This window comes from Ursus americanus, chromosome 9 (genome assembly GCF_024610735.1).
Source record: "Ursus americanus isolate L20-20 chromosome 9, mUrsAme1.1.p, whole genome shotgun sequence".
In the NCBI taxonomy this organism is placed as follows: Eukaryota; Metazoa; Chordata; class Mammalia; order Carnivora; family Ursidae; genus Ursus; species Ursus americanus.
Genome location: NC_142135.1, coordinates 21,527,822 through 21,550,994, shown reverse-complemented (window position 1 = coordinate 21,550,994; position 23,173 = coordinate 21,527,822). Strand labels below are relative to the sequence as shown.

Here is a 23,173-nt window from a genome sequence, read left to right as displayed (position 1 = left end):
TCGTCGTACACAGGCAATAAACAGCTGCCAGGAGGACAATGGGTCAGCAATAGCTCTTGTTGGGGAAGAAGCATTAAGAGCAATAAATACTGATCTCCAGCAATGAGCCCTGGTTGGGAAGGAAGAGACAGAAATTTCTTCTGATTTCTATTTTGGAGGCTGGAGGTCTTTTCTTGAAGGAGAACTAGAAGGAGGTAGAGAAGGCAAACCAAATACAAAGAAAGGCAAGGCAGGACTGCCACGGCTTGGGTTCTCTTCCTACGCTTTATTGGGTTGTCATTTACACTCAAGGACCCCCGCAGAAGGTGCCTGCCCTTTCTTTTACTGCTCCCCACTACTCATAATAGGGATCTGAACTCGGATAGATAATATAAATTAGTAGAGTAGAAGGAAGTGGTAAAAATGATGGTAAAATCACAAGTCAAATACAGACACAGCTGTGTGCCAGACTGCAACCCCTGGGTTACAAACCAGAAGTCCAGGTCCTCAGCCTCAAGTGCAAGAGTCTTCAAATCCAGCGCCCACCTCTCCAGCCTCATCTTTTTGGATTCTTTGGAACTCTTATGTCCCCGTCTAACTGTGATGTTCTCTAAATGTGCTCCACACGTTCCAGTCTCTGTACCTTTGCTCTTCCAGGAACGGTGGCTCCCTTGAAATGCATTTCTATATATTCACATCTGATGTCAGTTCCTTGTCAAATTGGGAAGAAGAGGTAGACTGAATCCATGTTAAGACCCTTTCTCATAAAGTTTTGTGAGTCTGTGGCATCTTTTACCAACTGTGGTTAGTATGCATGTGAAGCCAGTTGCATTCTCGGGCCCTAGTCCCACGTAACGTTCTGCATCCCCTAGGTGGGCACATTGCTGGGAGTCTTGCTGTCATCACAGATGCTGCCCATCTCTTAATTGACCTGACCAGTTTCCTGCTCAGTCTCTTCTCCTTGTGGTTGTCATCGAAGCCCCCTTCGAAGCAGCTGACGTTTGGATGGCACCGGGCAGGTACAGTTCACCCACTGAGCATTCACGGCAAAGCAGTGCTGTACAGTCCAACCACGGATAAAAACAGAAGAGACAAAGCAGAGCCTCATTCAAAAATCCCTTAGAGGCATATCGGCGCACAGAATACAAAGGATGTGTGCATGGGAACACGTGTTCTCAATGTTGATTCGGCAAAAAGCCAGGTTAACTGCACTACCTCTACTCCAATAGGACAAGAACTTTTGTATCACGTTAGCAAACGCCCCAGCCCAAGGGTCTCAGCGTGTGGTAACGGCCAGGATACCATCCGTTAAGCTACTGTGCCTCTGGGAGGGAGGACGGGGATAAGGTTCTACCATTCTGCAAACTAAGGTACAGAGAACCCAAGACAGCTAGAGAGATTGAAGAACTTCTCACGGTAAGTCGAGAATGGAATGCGAAGGAGAATTTAGGGCAGAGCAAGGGTGGCCAGCACGCGGACACAGCCAGCCTTCAATGAAACCTGCCTCTAGATGCAGACCACAGCTTATACACTGACAATGTGGGCTGTGGTTTTTCAAGCTTACACTACTAGAAGTTCTAATTTCACACCAAACAATTTATCATCACAAGTGTTTCGAAATGCCTTTCCTTTAACATTCAGAGAGAAGGAGAGGGAGAGGGAGAGATGAGGCAATAAACATCAATAAAAAGAATTTGTGACAATGTGATCTGAAGATGCTTTTCAGTCCCTGAACAGTGCTACGCTTGGAAAACATGTATCTTGGGCTGAGTACCTGTCATTTTTCTGTACACATTTTTACATGTACTTTCCCCTTTCTGATACTACTGGTCAAAGCTGTTTTGTAAACACAGGATGTTTTGTAAACACAGACAGAACTTAGAATTTAGAATACTGCTTGTATTTTCTCATCCTGGTGATGGAAGCCCATGAGCATTGATGCTCTAAAAGACAGGTGCTGTTCAGCAGAACTCTCTGCTTCAAGAGAAATGTTCTATAATATAGAGTAAAATGTGGCCATAGGACATTTTGTTTTCTTTTTAATTTTATTTATTTTTTTTTAAAGTAGGTTCCATGCCCAGTTCAGGGTTTAAGCTCATGACCCTGAGATCAGGACCTGAGCTGAGATCAAGAGTCAGATGCTCAACCCACTGAACCACCCAGGTGCCCTAATATAGAGCACTTTGCATGTGGCTACGGCTACTGAAGAGCTGGATTTTTAATTTTACTTAATTTAAATGGAAACAGCCACACGTGAAGACGGTTACCATATGAGGCCGCACCGCTATAGACACATAGGTCAAAACGAACTAGCTTGTCACACATGTAACTTCATGGGTGGTTTGGTTTAGGAAGATGCTAGGTATAAAAAGTGAATTTATTAAAAAATATATTAAGTAGCTAATAAGACAGGTGGTATGCAGATGTGGTAACAATCAGAAAGGTTATGTGTACATGACTCAAGTCTGGGAAACAATAGCCCCACACTAGGAAAGAATACATTACGTTGTTCTGCTTTAAAAGAGGGAAGGCCAAAAGTACCGAATATGCCTGGCCACTGACTCCCAGGGGATTTCTAGACCCTCGTAGGCTTTTAGGACCTACCTACAAGGCTAAGTTAAAGATCAGGGTGAGATGTTAAGGAACGCCTAAGTGAGCAAAGGTGCTTTACTCAGCCTGCAGACTGACCACTATCTTACCTTTAAATATTAATGTAAATGTCTTCACTCATACTTCTTTTCCATACAGTTGCTCTTAAAATGCAGTCAGTGTTGATATACCTCTGAGCTTACCTCTGTGTTTATAATACATTGGGCTGGCAAATGAAACTCATTTCATCAAGTGCCCTCTGATGACTTCCCTTGTTACTATTTTATTCCACACAAGGTACCAGTACTGGCAAATTGTAAGTGTTTTATGGTGAAATTAAGAATTTCTAAACACATTTTACTCTTTGTGTCTCATTATTTCATCTCCTAATAAGTTTCAATCATTTTAGCACCTGTTTAAATTAAAATCCCCGAGGAAAACAGCAATGGCAGACAGCAATTAATATGCTTTAAAAATTTGCTAGAAATTACTAAGTAATATGGAGCATAATGAACTCAGATGCTGGTGTTTTATGAATGCAACATTAAAGTGTCTCATCTTAGTGCTAAAACCCACCCACACTTTTGCTTTGTGAATCACTGAGTGAACCAGTTTAAAGCCTCTTTGGGGGGGGGGGTGCGTCAAGGTTATGACTCTTGGGAGGTTAAAGTGATTCACAAATTCTTTGTTTGCGGGTATCTGTGTGCTTGAATCCCTAGAGATCCTTGGTGCCCTGCTGTCCATCTTGTGTGTCTGGGTGGTGACTGGGGTGTTGGTGTACCTGGCATGTGAACGCCTGCTGTACCCTGATTACCAGATCCAGGCGACTGTGATGATGGTGGTTTCAGGCTGTGCTGTGGCAGCCAACATCATGTAAGTTACCCCCCACGCTGCCCGTAAAACTTGTCTTCAACCCTGTGTGGACGCAGATTGTGGGGTTTTTGCTGATGTTGTTTTTGTTTTATTCCTCCACTTGGGAAGATGGTAAATTGAATAAATTGCGGATGAGGCAGTGCAGAGCCAGGATCTGAATCTAGATCCACTAGGCCTAGAATCGAGCTCCCAGCCAGTCCGCTCTCTCGTGCATACTGATGGTTCCTACAGGATATGACTTATTCCTAGTTAGTTTTTGTTACATGAACACATTATGGGTTCCCAGAGGGCTGTGTTGGAAGGGATATTAAATTTTATTTACTTCAGTTCCCTTTCTACTTTTCAATTCTCTTTTGCACCATCCCTATAAAATAGTCATTAGTGTCATATAATTTAACAGAACTAATACCAGGGAATTTATTTCTCTCCAAAGCAGTCTATTTTATCTTTGCATCATTGTGACTACATGAAAATTCCTTCTTAAGTTGCATTAGTTAAACTCTCTCTTTAGTTTCCACTTGTTGGTACATTTTCTTATCCAGGCAATCTTAATTCATTCTTATGAGACATATCATGTCTTACTGGATATGTGGTCATTACCATATTGCTCTTCTCTTACCCGAATGAGCTATTTGATTGTTCGTGACACGGGGGTTTTGAGGCCAGGCCTTTGATCTTTTTTGGTTGATTTGCTCCTTCCCATTTAATTGCTTAATTCTGGGCAACCCTACTTAAAACTGTATTATCTATCTATCTATCTATCTATCTATCTATCTATCTGTCTGTCTGTCTATCCATCTACCTATCAATCATCTGTGGTAGACAGAATAATGGCCCCTCAAAGATTTCCACATTCCAACCCTTGGAACTTCTGAGTATGTGAACTTACATGGCAAAAAGAATTTTGCAAATGTGATTAAGTTAAGGACGGATTTTGAGATGGGGAGATTTTCCTGGGTTATCCAGACAGGCACAATGTAACCAGAAAGATCCTTGTAAGAGGGACACTTGAGGTCAGAGTGAAGCGAAGAGGCTGCATTGCTGGCTTTGAAAATAGAGAAAGGATCCTGGAGCCAAGGAATGTAAGTGACCTCTCGGAGCTGGAAAAGGTAAGACGATGAATTCTCTCCTAGAGTCTCTATAAGGAATGCAGTCCTGTACACCCATTTTAGACTTCTGACCTCCAGAACTAGAAGATAATAAATTTATGTTGTTCTAAGCCACAAAAGCTTTGGGGTAACTTGTTATAGCAGCAAAAAAAGAGACTCATACACTATGTATCATCTATCTACCTTGCAATGCAACATGATACATGCTATGAGGTAGGCTTATACAGGAAAGTGAAGAAGACAGTGATAGAAGAATCACATTTTAAAGAGTATCTTTTAAGAGAGGGCACAATGGAATCCCTGGTAGTAGAGGAAAATCTGAACATGTACATTTTGAAAAAGCTCCTCAGGTCACTCTAATCCCCTTACCTTGTGCCTGCCTCAGTTCCTTACCTCTTAGCGTGCAAATCATTGCTCAAAATCTCTAAGCTAAACAATTAGAAGAGTGGTATTTGACTGCTATTACCGAGTGGATCCCTATTTCCATCCAGCTAACTTGAAAATGTGTTTCATACTGGCACTGGGAGAAAAAGTGTGTGGAGATCAATGCAAATCTATCACCACAAGGAGACAAATAAGGCAGAGCACATGTGCTGCTGACTGGGGTCAATACCATTGTCTTTGCATAAGAAGAACAGTATGTCCACAAGACAGCAGGGAAAATGAAAATATTATTAATTTCATGACAGTCACATGTCACATAGGTTATGTCCATGCTACATGAATACGAAGGATACACCTAGCTAACTACCCCATAAATCTAGAATCTTGATGATCAAGTTTGACTTTCTAAATAGATACCATCCAAATTTTCTTTTTACTGAAAGTGCTTTTGAACTTTGACCTTAATGCTGCAGGTGCTTCTCATACTTAGGAAGACAAGGGAATTGAAAAGTGGTGACTTCCCTGTGCAAGTAGGTAGTTATTTATGGATTAAGATACTTAGTGACTATAATGTTTCTTCCCAGAACTGGGATTATAGGTTTCAATTGTTGCTAGATGCTGTGTTGTCTGAATACAGAAATATCAGAACCATAGTTTGGGAATAAATCTATTCCTCGGAGACCCAAAATCATGACAGAAGGTTCTAACAGAAGTTGCAAAGGGATTCTAGGACAAAGATTACTGATAGAGCCTTAAGGCTATTGCATACTAAGTTTTCTCTGCCTGGAACATTCCCTTCCCTCTAGCCTATAATTTCACTCTAACATAACCTTTTGAATCCGACTCAAGTGCTTTGTCTAACTAGATCAGACTTCCTTATTGTGTTACCCACAGCACCAGTTCTTAGTAGACTTACTAAAATTACAATTTTTATTTATTTGGGTCTTTTTAAAATCTCTGCCATCTCCATCATACTTAAAGCTACTTGGGGGAGGAACCATGTCTATTTCGCTCACCTTTATACCCCAAGCATTTAAGAGTGCCTGGCACACAGGAGCCCCTAAGTAAGTCTTTTTTTTAATAAAATGAGTAAAAGAATGAATGGCAATATGATAAGCACACATGAACAGACCTAGAAAGGAGTATGTTGAACTGCCAGCCATATCAGGCTGCCTGAAGATTCTTAAGTGGTAACTATTAATTAAGAGTGAATTTCTGCCCTAGCGGCAACCATCTAAAAACGATACATTATATAATGATCAAATCTTGCTGGATAGCAGTCATTCCACTTTGTGGTGATGACCTGAGATTTAACAGACACTTTACCAGCAAATAGACTGAGATATGTGGTACTAAACAATTTTTTTAAACCTTCGTTCCAAAATAAAATCAGGTACATAATTTATGGGGTTTCATACTTATCTCCTTCACTTGGATAAGAGATGTTAAATTTTGCAAGATGTTATACATAGAGAGAGAACGAGGCTGCAGCTCATACTCTTAGGGTGTATAAGATATACTTATGTTTATATATATACATTTCTATGTACATTCGCATGTTAAATTACATAAATATTTACATATATATAATTAAAATACATTAATATATTTTACTTTCTTGTTAATAGCTGCATATATACAAACACATGACTATCATCATTGGCCATTAAGAAATTATTCAGATTTTAAGTTCTCATAGAAATGCACAAAATTAGGTAAAATAAAAGATATTTAAAAATCTGAACTTGGTGACATTTTCTTATTTTGTTTTACCCCTTTCTGAGGCTTTTTGCATTTGAAACCAGTACATTTACTTAGCTCCCACCAAAGCTCAGCTTTAAGCTTAGCTTATTAGTGCCTGACATTCAGTAGACCATCAGTAAATATTTCCCCTCGTCATTGTCAAATAGTTTCATCTAGGAAGTGATGCTTTCCAGTTTTCATGTGAACCAGAGTAGCATTGGGTAGATGGAAGAGAAAACTGAGGTGAACTTTTGTTGTTTGTCCTTGTGTAAAAATTTAAAATTTTATGATACGTGTGTTTTCAAAATTGGTCCAAAATAGTACATTTTACAGCAATAATATTTCAACTCTCCATGACCCCACATAATACATGCTCTTGCCAACTCTCCATTACGCTGCATAGGTTTTCAAGGGCTAATCCCATGGGTGCCAAGAACACCCTTCTCTCTTTCAGGCTAAGTGTGATTCTGCACCAAGGACGCCCCAGCCACGATCACAAGAACGTGCAAACTGATGCCAGTGTCCGAGCAGCGTTTGCGCACGCCCTTGGACATCTACTTCAGAGCGCCAGTGTGTTGACCAGCGCGCTCATTATCTACTTTAAGGTGAGGATGTTTGCGTTTACTCACTGGCAAAGTAAGTTTATAGATTAGGTAGTACGGAAGCTGACCTGCCACTATTAACTTAAACGAGGGTGGACAGCCTCTATTTGCCTATACCAATTGCTTTGCAGGGCTCAAACAAACAAACAAACAAACATTCAAAGCCTGAAACCTTGGACTTTCCAAATTCCTAAGTGCTATGTCTTCAACTGTAGGGCTACCAGTCTTTCCAGAAAGTAATTCCTTTTGTCATGGAGTTAAGGTGAACAGCAATGGGACCATGGATCCCTTAGGATTCTTGGATCATAGGCAACAGGAAAGATGTCTAGCTTACTTAAGCAAAAACATATTTATTGGCTGAAATTTACTGGATGTGCTCTTGGACAGAAATCAATGTAGAAATAAGAGCAACGCTGGGTATCTTAGATTTCAGAAACTTATCCACCTTCTGTCCCAGGCACCAGTGCAGAAATGAATGTGACTCAACCCATTTTTTCCCCCCATTTCTTGTCGTTCTGCTGGAGATTCACATTTCTGGGAAAGAGAGGCCAACAGACTAATGTTGGGTCTTATACCTGCTGCTCGGCTAGGGAGGAAGAGCACCTGATTGACTGTTCCACCAATATCATCCACAATGGGGGAAAGATAATTCTCCCCCCAAAATCAGGGTGTTAATAAGAAGTTGGGATGGATCCTGGGTGAACCCGTGGCCCTAGGCAAACATTTACTACAGATCTGTTAGGCTAAGAACTAACCGAAGTGGGTTGGGGTGTAGGTGGGGGGTAACGGAGAAGAAGAGCATTTAGCTCTGCCGTCTGAATCTGGATGATCCAGTTAGCAGGGACTCTTTATCATTTTCACTAAAAAATGAAAACACAGAAATAAAAATTACAAAGGCATATTTGAATTCAATTGAGCAACTAACTACTCATTGACAGCTTTATGTTTAAGGCAAAAGTGTTCAAACTTGTACTGGTTAGTGGAGTTTGAGAGTTTCTCAGAGGTAATGAGTCATGGACTTTTCTGTGGCACAAAACTTCATCAAGGGCAGTGGAGCAGGTGTCTCAGCCTGAGGCTAAGGGCTCCGGTGTTGAGACAGTACAAGAATGAGGTCTCAGCTCATACTCTCAGGACTTAATCAAAGATGCCTGCCTCGAATATGTGTCATCCTGAGGAGAGAAAGAAAGGAACCAACCCCGGTCTGCCAAGACAAAGCTCCAGCTGGACCTTGGTCATATGCAACCTTTGGGCAGGTGATACCCTTTCTTCTCATCATGAGGAAGCCACTGAATATTGTCTAAACTTGTGCATATTTTCATCACATACTCTGTGCTTCTATTAATGTGAGAAAAGTGAAATCAGGCCTTTGGAGGGAACACTCAAGGATACTTTGTACATCTTAAATTTACTTTTTAAATTTCTTCAGTCACTGATAGTTTAAAGCTTAAAAGAAGGATTGAATCTTCAGGAAGTCTTGGCTCTGAGCTGGATGTCAAGTGTCAGGGAGGTGAAAGGGGGATAGTGTGAAAAAGAAGCAGGGACGTTCACTTATTTTATTAATCAGACTTTCTGCATGGAAGGCCCGAATTCAGTTAACTGAAGTCCCTCTCTTTTCTAGCCAGACTATAAAATGGCTGACCCAATCTGCACATTTGTCTTTTCCATCCTGGTTCTGACCAGCACCATCACTGTTTTAAAGGACTTCTCCATCTTACTCATGGAAGGTAGGCGTGATTTTATTATTATTTCCAGGATCAATGTTTTCTCTTCCTTAAAATCACAGAAGGGAATGGCATCAAGGCATGTTTACTGTTAATTTGCATTCCAAGGAAAATATAAATTTATAAGGAATTTTTCTGAAAACAAATATTATGATTTTTATTCATATGGGAATAAATAAAAGGAACTGGCTTCACTTTTCCTCCAGCAACTATTAAATGATATGGCATGGTATAAAAACAATATGTACAAATACTCAGGATAGATATTGCAAAACTGTAAATTCCTCCCTAAATATATGGAAAAGACATATGGAAAAGACTTTAGAAAAACTGAACAATCTCTCTCTCAGGCAGCATTATAACTGCTATGAAGGGCTTGCCTAAAACCCTTGTTAGACCAAGCCAGCAGTGCCCCCACCTCAGAGCATCAGAGTCCTTAGGGGTCTGCTGGGCCCACCCCCATATTCCTGAACCAGCAGGTCTAGAGCAGGGCCCAAGAATTTGAATTTCTAAATAGATGCTGGTGCTGCTGGTCCAGGGACCACACTTTGAGAACCACTGGAATAGTCTTTTCACGGCACTTAAAGGGTTACTACATGAGGGCACTGAGAGTGGCACCTAGAAAATTCAATCAGAATTAGAGGTTTGCATCACATCAAGAATTTGGATGATCAAAATATCCAGACCTCGGCTTGAACTTTTCTTTTTTGTCCAGCACATTTTGACAAAAGGCTGACACAGTGTCCGAGGGCAGGTGCCCTGACGAAAGCCCACACTTCCTTAGCGTTCACTGCTGAGTACGTGTTCAAGGGTTTTGTCCCACTGGGCACTGTAACTGTTAGAGTACTTGTACTTAATGAAGTTTTCTAAAAATATGGAAGGGTATAATATTATGTAAAGTCTCCTCATTTTTCTACCTTTGAATTCTCAATCCCATTCTTCAAGCGTAACACCTACTAATAAGTTGATACGCATCTGTCCAAAAATATCTATGCATTTACATATATACGTACCTGAAATATATATGTACCTATATAGTATGTCTTTTTTTATACAAACAGAATTATGCATTGATACCTACTTTGTTCTGCATCTTGCTTTCTTCACTGGGAGGTCTTTCCATATCAGCACATACCGAGATACACCTCATTCCTTTCCATACTACAAAGATTCCATGTACTTGCTTATGATAGACATTAGAAATAACAGTGAATTACCATCCCGTATGTATATACATTTTTAGCACTTGTGTATCTGTAGCATAACTCCTAGAAGTGGTATTGCTGTTTCAAAAGTTATGTGCATTTTAAAATTCGATAGATATTGCCATTTCTACCAAAGATACCATATCAATTTCTTTCCCATCAACAGCATTTCAGAATGCCCTTTTGCTCACATCCTCGCCATCACAGAGTATTATCAAAATGTTGATTCTTGTTTAATCTGATAGGTGAGATATTATAGCTTATTGATTCTGTTTGCAATTCCTTCATTATGAGAGATATTGAGTGATTCTTCATATATTTATTAACCTGGGTAATTATTTTTTAAACACTAATTTGGGTATTTTCCTGGATGCATTGGCATGTCTGCAGGCTCTCCCTCAGGAAAAAAATTTCTAGTATATGATGGAGTACTGGAGCCACTGGGAACATATTCTCTTGCTTGTCAACATTATTTTATAGAGTAAAATAAGTAACAGTGGACTTACGTTCTCCATAAAAGTAAAGAGATAAGCAAGGCAAGAGGGAAGGGGGTAGTGGGATTGTGATTTCATCTCAAGGGTCCTAGATGAGGACAACAAGTCTTCAGAAGGTCACATGAAACTCCTCAGGGATGATACATTAAGCATAATAGTCAACTTTGGGTTGCAAGACTTAGACTCTACCATTTGCATAACATTTCACACTCAGAGCATGGACTTGAGAATCTGATGTCCTCCTTCTCTATGTGGCCTTAGCAATGGTTCTTAACCTCTCTGACTCCCAATTTCCTCTCCCCTAGTTAAATAGGAATTGTGACATTGATAATTAGCTCTTAAAGTTCTCATAACTATTAAGTAAGCTAATCACTATGAAAATCACTATGAATACAGTACTTAGCATAAACCTTGACATGTGGTAGTTTCTCAGTAAAGGTATGTTATTATCATTACAATATAACAATGTCGACCATGACTATGCCATACACATTCTATGGCTAATCTAAGAACTCTTTTAATTTGTTTCTAGTACCCTGAGCTTTGTGTAGCTCACAGAGTAAAAGAACATGCTCTTTGTTACCTCCATGAAACAATATGAAGTGGGATTAAACGGAAATCCCCATAAGCAAGGTTTTTAAATCCTGAAAAAGGAGAGTTAAGGATTCCCTATTCCTTTAAGTAAGTTGTTCTTGACTAGCTGCTCATTACAATCCTTTGGGAAGCTTTTAAAAATACTTATGCCCAGGCCCCATACCCAGAGATTCTGATTTAACTGACTCAGGTGGGGGCTGGTTTTGATGTTTTTTTTAACATGCAGCAAAGCTGAGAATACTGCAAGGTAGAGCTGCCCAGTGGTTCGTAAACGTTAGTGCAATGGTTCTCCAACTTGGCTGTGTGTTACAGTCACCAAATGAGCTATAAAAATAGTGATGCTTCATCTTATCCCCAGAGAGTCTGATTTAATCGGTCTTGGGCATAATCTGGTAATCAGGATTTCTAAAATCTCTTCTGATGGTACTAATGTGCTTTCAAGGTGGAGAGCCACTTTGAAAGCAGGTCGATTTCAGAGCCTCATCCATAGAAATTTTCTTTGGAAGGACTGGAATAGAGCAAAGGCATATTTATTTTTAACAAACAGAGCAGGTGTTCGTGTTGTGTATATATGATGGAAGTAGAAGCTAAAAGGGGGTCAGCCCTAGAAATCTCTTCTACAGCACCCTCTTTGGGTCATCGTTAGTTGGCAGGGATTTAATTATTGCATCAAGTGGCTTTATCAGTGTTATGCTGGTTGAGTTGATTAAAAAAAAACAAAACCTTATATTAAACTGATGTGTTTTACAATTCCAACTCACCATTGGCTTGCCTTCTCTCTAGCCAAAGCAAGGGCGCTTACACTTTCATATCCTCTCATCTTCCAAATGATAATCCTCACAATGTTTGAAAAAAGTGATCTTTCTGCCCTGAGCTTTCACTTCTTCAGGTTAAAGAAATCTCAGTTTCTTCAGCCCGCAGGAATAGCTGATTGGCTGACAGGTTCCCCACCTTCCTCTGTGTCTCCACATCGTTCCTTTAGAAGCAAGGCTGATGCCAAACCCCGACCTTATATGACCCAGACATTAACCCTGACTAATGCACCTAAATCAATAAAAATTCTATAAACCAAATAATAAGATGGCATTATAATGTTAGTATCAACTATTAACACAGTTCAGTAAGTGACCTGTTGGATAACTGCTATTTACATCGCATTGCAAGTACACAAAGAGCATATATTTTCCCATTTGCTCCTCAAAGAACTCAGTGTACCTATTGCTCTTACCATCCCTATTTTAACCACAGATGTGCTGAGGATCAGAGAAATTCCAAGATTTGGGTAAATTCACGGTAGTTGTGGTCAGAATGTTACCCCGGAATTATCTGATACCAAGTCCCACGTTTCTTCATTTTGCTTTCTAGAGCGTGTGCAAAGATCATTAGAAAAAGCTCAATTGGTTTAATAACACACCCCGAAAACAGAGAATGATTACTACTGATGGTTATTGCATAGTAAAGTCTGCAAACATTCTCTGATGTCAAACCCTTTGGAAGAGTCAGGTGACTCTGAATTGTAAGCATCTGAAGTCAGAAACCAGAAAGGGGAGGGCACGTTGATATTCTGGAGCAGATTTTGCAGCCCCATTCAGCCACGTGGATGAACTGTATTTAGTTAAGTAACAAAGAGCCTCCCTCCCTGTCCTCTCGTCAGGTGTGCCAAAGAACCTGAATTACGATGACGTGAAAGAGCGCATCTTAGCGGTGGACGGAGTAGAGTCTGTGCACAGTTTGCACATCTGGTCTCTAGCAATGAACCAAGTGATTCTCTCGGCTCACGTTGCTGCAGGTCAGTGTGTTCCGCAAACACCCTGCCGAAATTCAGTCCTTGTCCCGCAAACTCAGTAACGTCCCTCCTTTTTGTAGAGCTGCCTTAGTGCCCGTTGCCTATCAAAACCACCGTAGGGTGTCTCCTTTTACCAAAGGCCTTTGAAAACACCCCTTGTCAATGTTATCATAGCGACAATGATACTGACGGCACCCCTCGAGGCAGACTGCAGAGGGCAGCGGGTAGAATAAATGGTTTAAAGGCCACCCAGACTGCAAGGCCCTAGACTGTGAAAATTAGATCTCACCTGTTTGACTTGGTGCCCAATCAGTTAAATAATGGGATATATTCAACAATAAATCTTCGTTGAATATCTCCTGTGTCTAAGACGCTCTGCCTATCACTGAAGATAAAAAGATGAAGGAGACATAGGTTCTAACCATCCTTAAGGTTCTAACAAGCGAGAAGACGCACTAGCAGGGTTTAATGGTGGTTCCCCCCCACTGGATGGTTAGGAATTCTGTAATCATGTGAGATAATTCTTAGGATGTTGCGTTTATTCTAAAAACTACTTTCTCAAGTAGAAGGTGATTTGTCTATTATGTGTCCTTGGGATGGGGAAATAGGCAGTGGGGGAGGGGAAGCGAGGGGATCCCTCACTGCCTCAGGAGACAGCTCAGGTGAAATGATATGCCAGGCAGCTAAACAATAACTCAAGAAGTCACTTAGAGGCAGACTACAGCAACAACGGCGACAGGCATCTGAGGACTATGCTTTCTTAGACATCCTCATTTTTGCTGAGAGGCTTAGATCCGGCAGGTAATTTACAGCATCTGCTACACCAATATTTCACTGCAGATGGAAGAAGCTAGTAAACAATCAGGTTACTATGGAGGGAACCTTACAGCCTCCCGATAACATTTGGGACAAAAGAAAAGGTGGCAGTGAGGTTGCTGCTCTAAGAGTCCGTGGGGAGCTCTAAATGCTTCCCGGTTCCCATCACTAGCCTTGTACAAATGCTCATTAGATACAAGGGCTGCGACCCAGAGATCTCTGGGGACTGGTGGAAAGGGCTATATAAGAAATGAATAGCTGTGTCTTAGCTTCCTTCAGGCCTTATCTCTCCTTCCATGCTGAGCTTCTAAGCGTGCCAGACCCCAGAGAGAACCGTGGGTGGGGAGAGTTCCCATAGTGATGGGTACTTGGCTGCACTAGAGTTTCCCGTCTTGTCTGCAAGTGTAGCTGATTGTCAGAGCCAACATGGCTTCTTCTGAGTGCTCTGCCTACGCCCCCCCCCCATCAGGTCAAAGACAAAGTCCTTGAAGCTGGAAATGTAGCAGTCACCCATGTGTGTGCAATCAGTGCCAATCTCACTGTGGTTCTTTCTCAACAGCAGCCAGCCGTGACAGCCAGGATGTTCGGAGAGAGATTGTTAAAGTCCTCAGCAATAGCTTTACTGTGCACTCACTCACCATTCAGATGGAATCTTCAGCTGACCAGGACCCCGACTGTTTTTTCTGTGAAGACCCCCGGGACTAGTTCAGTTACAATGTCAACTTCTCATCAACTTCTCAACTGCTCTGCAGTTTCTAGCACATAAAAAATAAAGAACCAAAGGAAAAAGTTTGAGAAATTCGTGATGCAGTACAGTGCACATTTTATCCTTCTTTATTTAGCTCCATCCACCATAAATGAAAATCCATTTAGATTCATCAGCCAATTGGATTATCAACTCATCAGAAGCTGTGTTCAATTATGGGAATGTGTGTATAGACTGTTCCTGACTGGGGCTGAAATAACAGATGTTTGTAACTACAGGCAATAAAAAGTTCATCTCCCTTCCATAATGTATCCTCAGGATGAGTGGGTAAAACTGAACTCAGGAAAATCTTATTAGGAATCGGTGCCAAGGAATTCTTCCAAAACATGAGAAGCAAAAGAAGAGCCAAGCGAGGTTAAAAGAAATTCTGGAGACCTAACACCTCACTATACCTTGACTCTCTCACCAAGTTATAATATAATTTGGAGCAGTATCTTTTTGCCCCCTATCCACATCACTATTCACCAAATGGGGCAGAAATGTCCTCTTTCCCTCTTGCTTACAAATTATGTTCTAATATGTCTGACACTATTGAATGATATTTTACTTGTCTGTATAAAAGCTCTGGACAAATGAAGAATGATGAAATCACTGCTTTTTGAGTGTTTTCCTGTAGTGTGACCTAATAATAAAACAAGGAGGCACAGAACATCAGGGTTCTGGGGTGCCTGGGTGGCTCAGTCATTAAGCGTCTGCCTTCGGCTCAGGGCATGATCCCAGTGTTCTGGGACTGAGCCCCGCATCAGGCTCCTCTGCTGGGAGCCTGCTTCTTCCACTCCCACTCCCCCTCCTTGTGTTCCCTCTCTCGCTGGCTGTCTCTCTGTCAAATAAATAAATAAAATCTTAAAAAAAAAAAAAAAAGAACATCAGGGTCCTTATCCCAGGCCACACGGAAAATAATTTAGTCAAAGAATTAAGAACTCCCAGGTCTTGAATAATATTGATGGAGTCCCAACTAATGTCCAGGTATTGTACTAGGCTATTTAGATGTGTCACCTCATTTTATTTGAATGTCAACTTTGGAAAGTTGGAATTAACACCATCATTGTATAGATAAGGACATAGGCTCACAAAGGTTAAGTAACTTAACCAATGTCATTTATTCATTCATTCAAAAATAATTTGTCAATGCAGGCTATGAACCGAGCATTGGTGAATTATGTCAGTATGGCCTTTGTGTTCATGGAGCTCCTTCCCTTTTGTTGGGGAGACAGGCATTCCACTAATAAACACCAGGAATGTACTACAAATAGTGGCAAGTGATGAAAGAAGGGAGCCCGGTTTAGATGGGGGGAGGTCAGTGGAGAGCCTCTCTGAAGAAACAGCATCCAAGTTGAGACCTGAATAGATAAGTAGGTGATAGCCAAATGAATTATAGGAGGAAGTACATTCTAGAAGAAGCAAGAGCATGAGTGGGCACCAAGAAGAAAGAACTTAGTGCATGGGAGGAAATGAGGAACGCCCTCATAGCTGGAGGGTACTAAGTGGGGGGTGAGTTAAAAACATGGAGGATATGAAGGAGGATATGAGCAAGTGCAGTTAGCAAGGCAAGATTCTCTCATTCAATGATTGTATATTCCATGCTTCTAGCACTCATTGTCACTTATCACCTGTAGAGAGTAAAGAGAAATAAAGATGCGCAGACCTACATCCTGAAAATCTGGAGTCAATGGGTCTGGTTTGGAACCTAAACTTCTGTATTTTTTTTTAACATACCCACAGATATTCTAAAGAATAGCTGGAGTCTAAAAGAACTTCAACCAGGAGTGCCTGGGTGACTCAGTCATTAAGCCTCTGCCTTCAGCTCAGGTCATGATCCCAGGATCCTGGGATCCAGTCCCACACCTGGCTCCCAGCTCAGCAGGAAGCCTGCTTCTCCCTCTCCCACTCCCCCTGCTTGTGTTCCCTCTCTCGCTCTCTCTCTGTGTCAAATAAATAAATAAAATCTTAAAAAAAAAAAAAATAAAAGAACTTCAACCAAAGGAGATCACTGAGTGGGAGACTCAGACACATACCCAGATACCTAGAGTAATATCTTGAATTGCAAATATGCAGATGGGGTATAAAGGGTCACTGATGTGTGGGCATAGCCACTGAGGCTTCATGTCATTGAAGTGACAGTCACGTCAGACTCTGACTTAGATCTGGAATTTCCCTAGACAGATGAAGAGAAGGGCAATCTAGACAAAGAGAAGACTATATGGAAGATATACTCATGGTCATCTGTTAATTTTTTTTAAAGATTTATTTATTTTAGAGAGAGAGACAGCACAAGCGGGAGGGGCAGAGGGAGAGGGAGAGAGAAACTCAAGCAGACTCCACACTGAGCATGGAGCCCAACCCAGGGCTCAATCTCACGGCCCTGAGATCATGACCTGAGGGGAAACCAAGTACCACCTAGGTGCCCCCACCTGTTAATTTTTATTTACATGTGGCAAAGCAAACTTTCAACTCTGATTTTTACAACTATATAATTTTTACTACTTTATCATTATGAATATTGTAGAGAACAAAAGTGTTATGTCTTTGATGATTTTTATGTCATTGTCAGCATCTAGCAGGGTGCTGGAAACCTAGTAGGTATTAAATAATTATTGAGGCAATGATTCTGGGGCTATGTGTGGGCCTTGTCATTATTTTTCATTTACATTTGTATTTTCTGAAATTTTGAGGGCCAAGAAAACATTGACTTTGACTGAGGAGGTCACATCTGTGCCATCTCTGCAAATCAATCAGCACTGCTGAAATAGCTACTCAGCATTCTGCTGACGATTCCCCCTGCTCAGTGGAGACAAATAGACTTGTCCCCGACCTCAGTAAGCACGTTTAGGCAACCAGAAGTAGAGCCACTCAGGTTTCTAATGTGTCCTGCTTCAGCTGGCTCTCAAAATGGAAGGGATAGTTCACGCCAAATCATTTCTCCTGTCTCAAAGGCCATTGAGTGGTTTTGCTTTTCCATATTTTGTGTGGGTCAGAGCCCTTAACACCTGGCAAACACACAAGTTCTCATGTAATTGTTTGCTCTGCTTTCTTTTTATAATCATATTTATCTTTTATTTTATGTCAGGAACATACCAAATGCCAGGTAATCATAAAGTAGGGGGATTTGTATATCAACCAAAGAAATTGCCCCATGGCCCCTAACCATTTCTGCTATTTTCCTGAAATTCGACCTCTTTTGTTGGCTAGATTGAAAACTCTGGATGGTAGATGTTTTGGGGGTAAAGTGCAAGACAATCTGCAATGGGGATTTTAAGGATTTGAAGATGAAAGAGCAGATGACACCAAGAGACTTTAGGCACCATGTGTCAATTTTGAAAGTCGGCTTCTCCCTTTGCCTCTTCCCTGGAGTCCAGGATTGTGAACTCCAGGCCATTGACATTCCTGGAGTAGTGCAGTAGAATTCTTTACTTTGTGGCATTGTATTCTCTCTGGCTGTCAAAACATCTTTCACGTCATTCAAAGAAACACATTTTATTCTTCAGAGGATTGAAATCAGGCCAACTTCATTGCCACCCTCCATCCTTAACATGCTTCTCTGTCATCCAGCACCCAGTCAAGATTTATCTAGGACTCTACGGTGATGTTAGGGCCCATAAAAGAAATTGATGCGTTCCATATGTTTGGTTACAGATGGGAAATGGGAATGTTGAAGGACATGAAGGAGAGAATGTTTGCACTTTGAACATCACGTTTGTAGTTAGATTGCCTGAGTTTGAATCTTAGCTCTTGCTTTTATTAGCTCTGTGACCTCGAGCAAGCTACTTAAATGCTCTGTCCCTCTGTTTCCTGATCAGTAAAAGCTCCCTATTCAGATGTGTGAGAATTTAATACATTAGGACACTTAAATATGTCGGACTTGTGCACAGCATGTCATTAGCACTCAGTAATCTTAACTTTTATTATTATATACGAAGTGAGTGAGCATGTATGTGGGCACCAACACAGACGTTTATATCAACCCCACTTTTAAAAGGTTGTGAGTCTTCAACACAACAAGAGAGTGGCAGAATTATTGGTGAGACTGGAACAGCTCTTTCTCTCATGGAACAATTGAGGCTTGCTGAGATAAAGACGTCTACTGAGAGCATTGCCTAGTGTGCAAGGCATGGCTTCATTACAATAGTTAAGTCCCATTCTGATACACTCCGAAAACTTCTACCTTAATCTTTAAAGTAAACAATGAGTAAGTCACTTTAAGTACGTTTATTAACAAAGTACAGCTGTTGGGTCCAAGAAGGCAGAGTCACGGATCTCCCAGCCCTTTCCCCTGCTCCTGCAAAGGATCCCTTCCTTGGTTTCTCTCTCCTAGCCACAGTTTGTCTTAACCAGGTGCGTTTCCTTCTTCTGGTTTCTAAGTTGTCATTGGCATGGAGGCACCATTTCCTTATCTATTAAATTTTGCAGAGCCAACAAAGGCCTTTTGCACTCAGGTGTCCAGAAAAACACCTGGCATAGAGATTTTATAGATTCTTGGAGAATGTGGCTCTCCAGCTCCAGCTCCGCCTGCTGAACTATGGGGCCAGAGAATCCTGCACAGAGACAAGCCTCATTTTCCACAATTAGCTTAAAGTACCTTCAGGAAATGATTTTCTCAGCTCATCTCCCTGCATTCCCTGTTTTGGATCACAGGGCAATCTGTTTAAATGACTAATTACAGAAATCATTAAAGGCACCAAGCAAATGTCTTTGAATACCCACATCTCAAGTTTTACAAGTCCTGCTTGATGTGACAGTGATGAAACCACTTAATAGTCCAGCGCAGGCGGATATTAAAAAAAAAAAAAAAAAGGTGACCATATGTGGCTCAGTTTCCTAACTTTCAGATTTCACACTTAACGTTTGTCATTCTGTTACTGGACACCTGTTTAAATTCTATTTTAAAATGTTAATGTATGTTGTTTAGAACAAAATCAGGAAAAAGAGTTTGGGTTAAGTCATCATCTTTTTATCACTAAAATCATGGCAGAAAATGTTTCTCATAACACCAATCAGGACTGTAATGAGAATATTCTCCTCTGCTCTCAATCTTTCATTGAAGGAAAGAACCTACTGAGGGAGCAGATTGGGCTAAAGGAGATGGAAGATGATCTAAGAATCAGGGGCACCTCTGAAATCATCTTGGTCATTGGCATGAAACCCCAGTGAAGAAGACGATGGGCGTCAGAGGCAGTGGGAGCCCTTGACAGTTGTAAAAAACAAACACACTTGTGCTTCGTCACCCATAAAGGCCAGGAAGTGAAGAGAGATGTCAAGCTGAATTGCACCCTTTTCAGGTGTGTCAGTCAAGCCCTAGGAGACAACATTTCAGCATAATTGCCCTATATTTCCTTCCTTCAAAGGGATACCCATTTGCTAAAAACATAATTATCCTATTTGAAGCCATTGAAGCCATGTGGTTGTTGTACACAGTCCAATGGCCCCTTCAAGTGTTATTTCCCTAGACGGTAGAGTTTAGGAGGTTCTGGGGGTATTACGGAAGAAGAAAGGGCACCGGTTGTACTGAAGATATTATAAACCACGGTGAGTTAACCTGTACAAAAGAATCAGAATCAGATGTGACTTTGGGGTCTTGTTTGAAGTTGAACTGCATTCTTCACGTGGGAATCTGAAGGCACTTAATAAGCTAATACCCTGTTTCTTTTCCATCCCCTCTCTTATTTTTTCAGAGATGAAGAGTGGTTTTTATCTGGCATATACATGAAAATGATGAACAAGAATTTCTGTTACTGTCCCATTCTCCACTCCACATTTGTCTTTGACGTGGCAGAAATCTACAGTCAAAAAAATATGAGTACGCTGTGTTGACATTTCTTTAGAGCAATACTTTCTATGAATAATTAATGGCCTAGAAAGATGAAGTGTCCTTTTCTAGTTTCCACTTTCTCACAGAGTTCAGCACCTTGTATGAATTTGGAATGGGAAAGGACAGTTCAGATTTCTTTGGCTCAGTAAGCTCTGAATTCATAAACAAGAAGCAGATTCTCTTTCAATTCATGTTTAAACCTTTACAAACACAAAGCCGTAAAGAAGATTCTTTAGGGTCTTAGATTAGATCATCTTTAATGTTGACTAAAGAGAAAATTCTGAGGGAGGCACAATGATCAAGCCCCGTTGATGAAGACATATAATTGTTTTCCTCCTCCTCCTCTACGTTTCTCCTTTTCTTTCCCTTCCCCTTCACCTCTCCCCCTCCTTTTCCTCCTTCTCTACTATTCGCCTTTCTTTTCTTTCCCTTCCCCTCTCCTCTCCTCTTCCTTTTCTCCTCCTCCTTCTTCTTATCATAATTATTTTGATAGCTTTTAAATACTCTGGAATTTACCCCTTATACTCAAATGATGGAGAATGTTTTACCTGGGTATAAACATCTGCACAATAGTAGAGACATTTCCATATACAGATTTTGAAGAATGTTACTAATCCCCTATACTGAGACTTTTCATGAATTTGTTAACTCATGTAATTCATTTTTCAACTCATTTTACTAATATTTATTGATCAACTACATGTCAGACACAAGGTCGGGAAGTACAATATTACTTTAGGTATGATTATGTTAGTCTAGAAGACTTCTATTTCTAGTATGGGTTAAGAAATGGCTGCATAACTAAACCCTGGAGGTCCTGAAAAAAATTAATACTCAAATGCTAGGCATCAACTCTGAGAATTAAACACACCTGCATTGCTCCCCTCTTGAAAAATATATTTCATAAAGGTATTGCTCAGGTGTAGTCAAATCATGAAATTAGTCACATTTCCTGAAGCAATCCTACAGATTGTTCCAGAACTTGAAGTATTTCACTTCACTTCTTTCTCCAATTACTGAGATATCAGTGTCTCTAATACAATAGTAAATATTGGGCAATGACTTGAGGATTCGATGAGCTTGGAATGTTAGTGCTGGAACAGGTAAAATTAAATACTTAGGAAAAGAATTAACCAATAAGGGAAAAAATTGTACACTGAAAATGATATGATATTGATGAAAGAATCTGAAGAAGACACACATAAATGGAAAGATATCATTTGTTCAGAGATTGCAAACATTAATATGGTTATAATACCTAAAGTTATCTACAGATTCAATGCAATTCCTACCAAATTTCCAAGGGCATTTTTCACAGAAATAGAAAAAACAATCCTCAAATTCATATGGAACCACAAAAGATACTGAAAAGCCAAAGCAATCTTGAGCAAGAACAGAGATGTAGGCATCGCACTCCCTGATTTCAAAATATATCACAAAGCTACAGTAATTGAAACAGTATGGTATTGGCATAAGAGCAGACGTACAGACCAATGGAGATCTCAAAAATAAACCCATGCATTTATAACCAACTGATCTTTGACAAGGGTGTCAAGAACACACAATTGGAGAAGGACAGTCTCTTCAATAAATGGTGTTGGGAAAACTGGAGCTCCACATGCAGAAGAATGAAACTGGACCCCTATCTCACACCATGTACAAAAATCAACTCATAATGGATTAAAGACATAAAGGTAAGACCTGAAACACCAAAACTACCAAATGAAAACATAGGGGAAGAGCTTCTAGACATTGGCCTGGGCAATAATTTTTTAGATACTACCCCAAAGTACAGGCAGTAATAGCAAAACAGACAAGTGGGATTACATCAAACTAAAAAGTCCTGCACAGCAAAGAAAACAATCAGTAGAATGAAGAGACAACCCACAGAATAAAAGAAAATATTTGCAAATCATTCATCTGATAAAGGCTCAATATCTAAAATATATAAGGTGCTAACACAGCTCAACAGCAAAAATAAAATAACATGATTTAAAAATGACCAAAGGGCCTGAATAGATATTCCTGAAAAGAAGACATGTAACTATAGGAAACAAACTGAGGGCTGTTGGAGGGGAGGTGGGGGGTTGGGATAACTGGGTGATGGGCATTAAGGAGGGCACGTGATGTAACGATGTAACATACACTATATGTTAATTAATTGAATTTAAATAAAATAAAATTTAAAAAAAGAAAACACACAAATAGCCAAGAGGTATTCAAAATGGTGCTCAACTCCACTAATCATCAGGGAAATGAAATCAAAACCACAATGAGATATCACCTCACACCTGTTTGAATGACTGTTATCAAAAAGACAAGAGATAACAAGTGTTGGTGAGAATGTGGAGGAAAAGGAACACTTGCACACTGTTGGTAGGAATGCAAACTGGTGCAGCCATTGTGCAAAACAGTATGCAAGATCCTCAAAAAGTTAAAAATAGAATAACTATATGATCCAGGAACCCTGATCCCCCTTCTGGATATATATCCAAAGGAAATGAAATCAGTATGTTGAAGGGATATCTGCACTCCGGTGTTCACTGCAGCACTATCAATAGCCAAGATATGGAAACAACCTAAGTTGTCTGCTTACAGATAAATGGATAAAGAAAATATGGTGCATGCACATGCACACACGGACACAGGAATATTATTCTACCTCAATAAAAGGAAATTTTGCCTTTTGCAACACAGGGATGAACC

The 23,173-nt window shown here is 40.4% G+C and overlaps 1 protein-coding gene across 1 annotated transcript in view; it reads left to right on the top strand.

Annotated features, from left to right (window-relative positions):
* Window positions 1-15,315, top strand: part of SLC30A8 (solute carrier family 30 member 8) — a 35,857-nt gene extending 20,542 nt beyond the window's left edge. The window contains exons 3-8 of the mRNA XM_045805627.2: window positions 852-998; window positions 3,288-3,441; window positions 7,132-7,282; window positions 8,898-9,003; window positions 12,948-13,082; window positions 14,455-15,315. Coding sequence (XP_045661583.1) covers window positions 852-998; window positions 3,288-3,441; window positions 7,132-7,282; window positions 8,898-9,003; window positions 12,948-13,082; window positions 14,455-14,600 — 839 coding nt within the window. The 3' untranslated portion in view covers window positions 14,601-15,315. The remainder of the gene's footprint in view (window positions 1-851; window positions 999-3,287; window positions 3,442-7,131; window positions 7,283-8,897; window positions 9,004-12,947; window positions 13,083-14,454) is intronic.
* The last annotated feature ends 7,858 nt before the right edge of the window (window positions 15,316-23,173 follow it).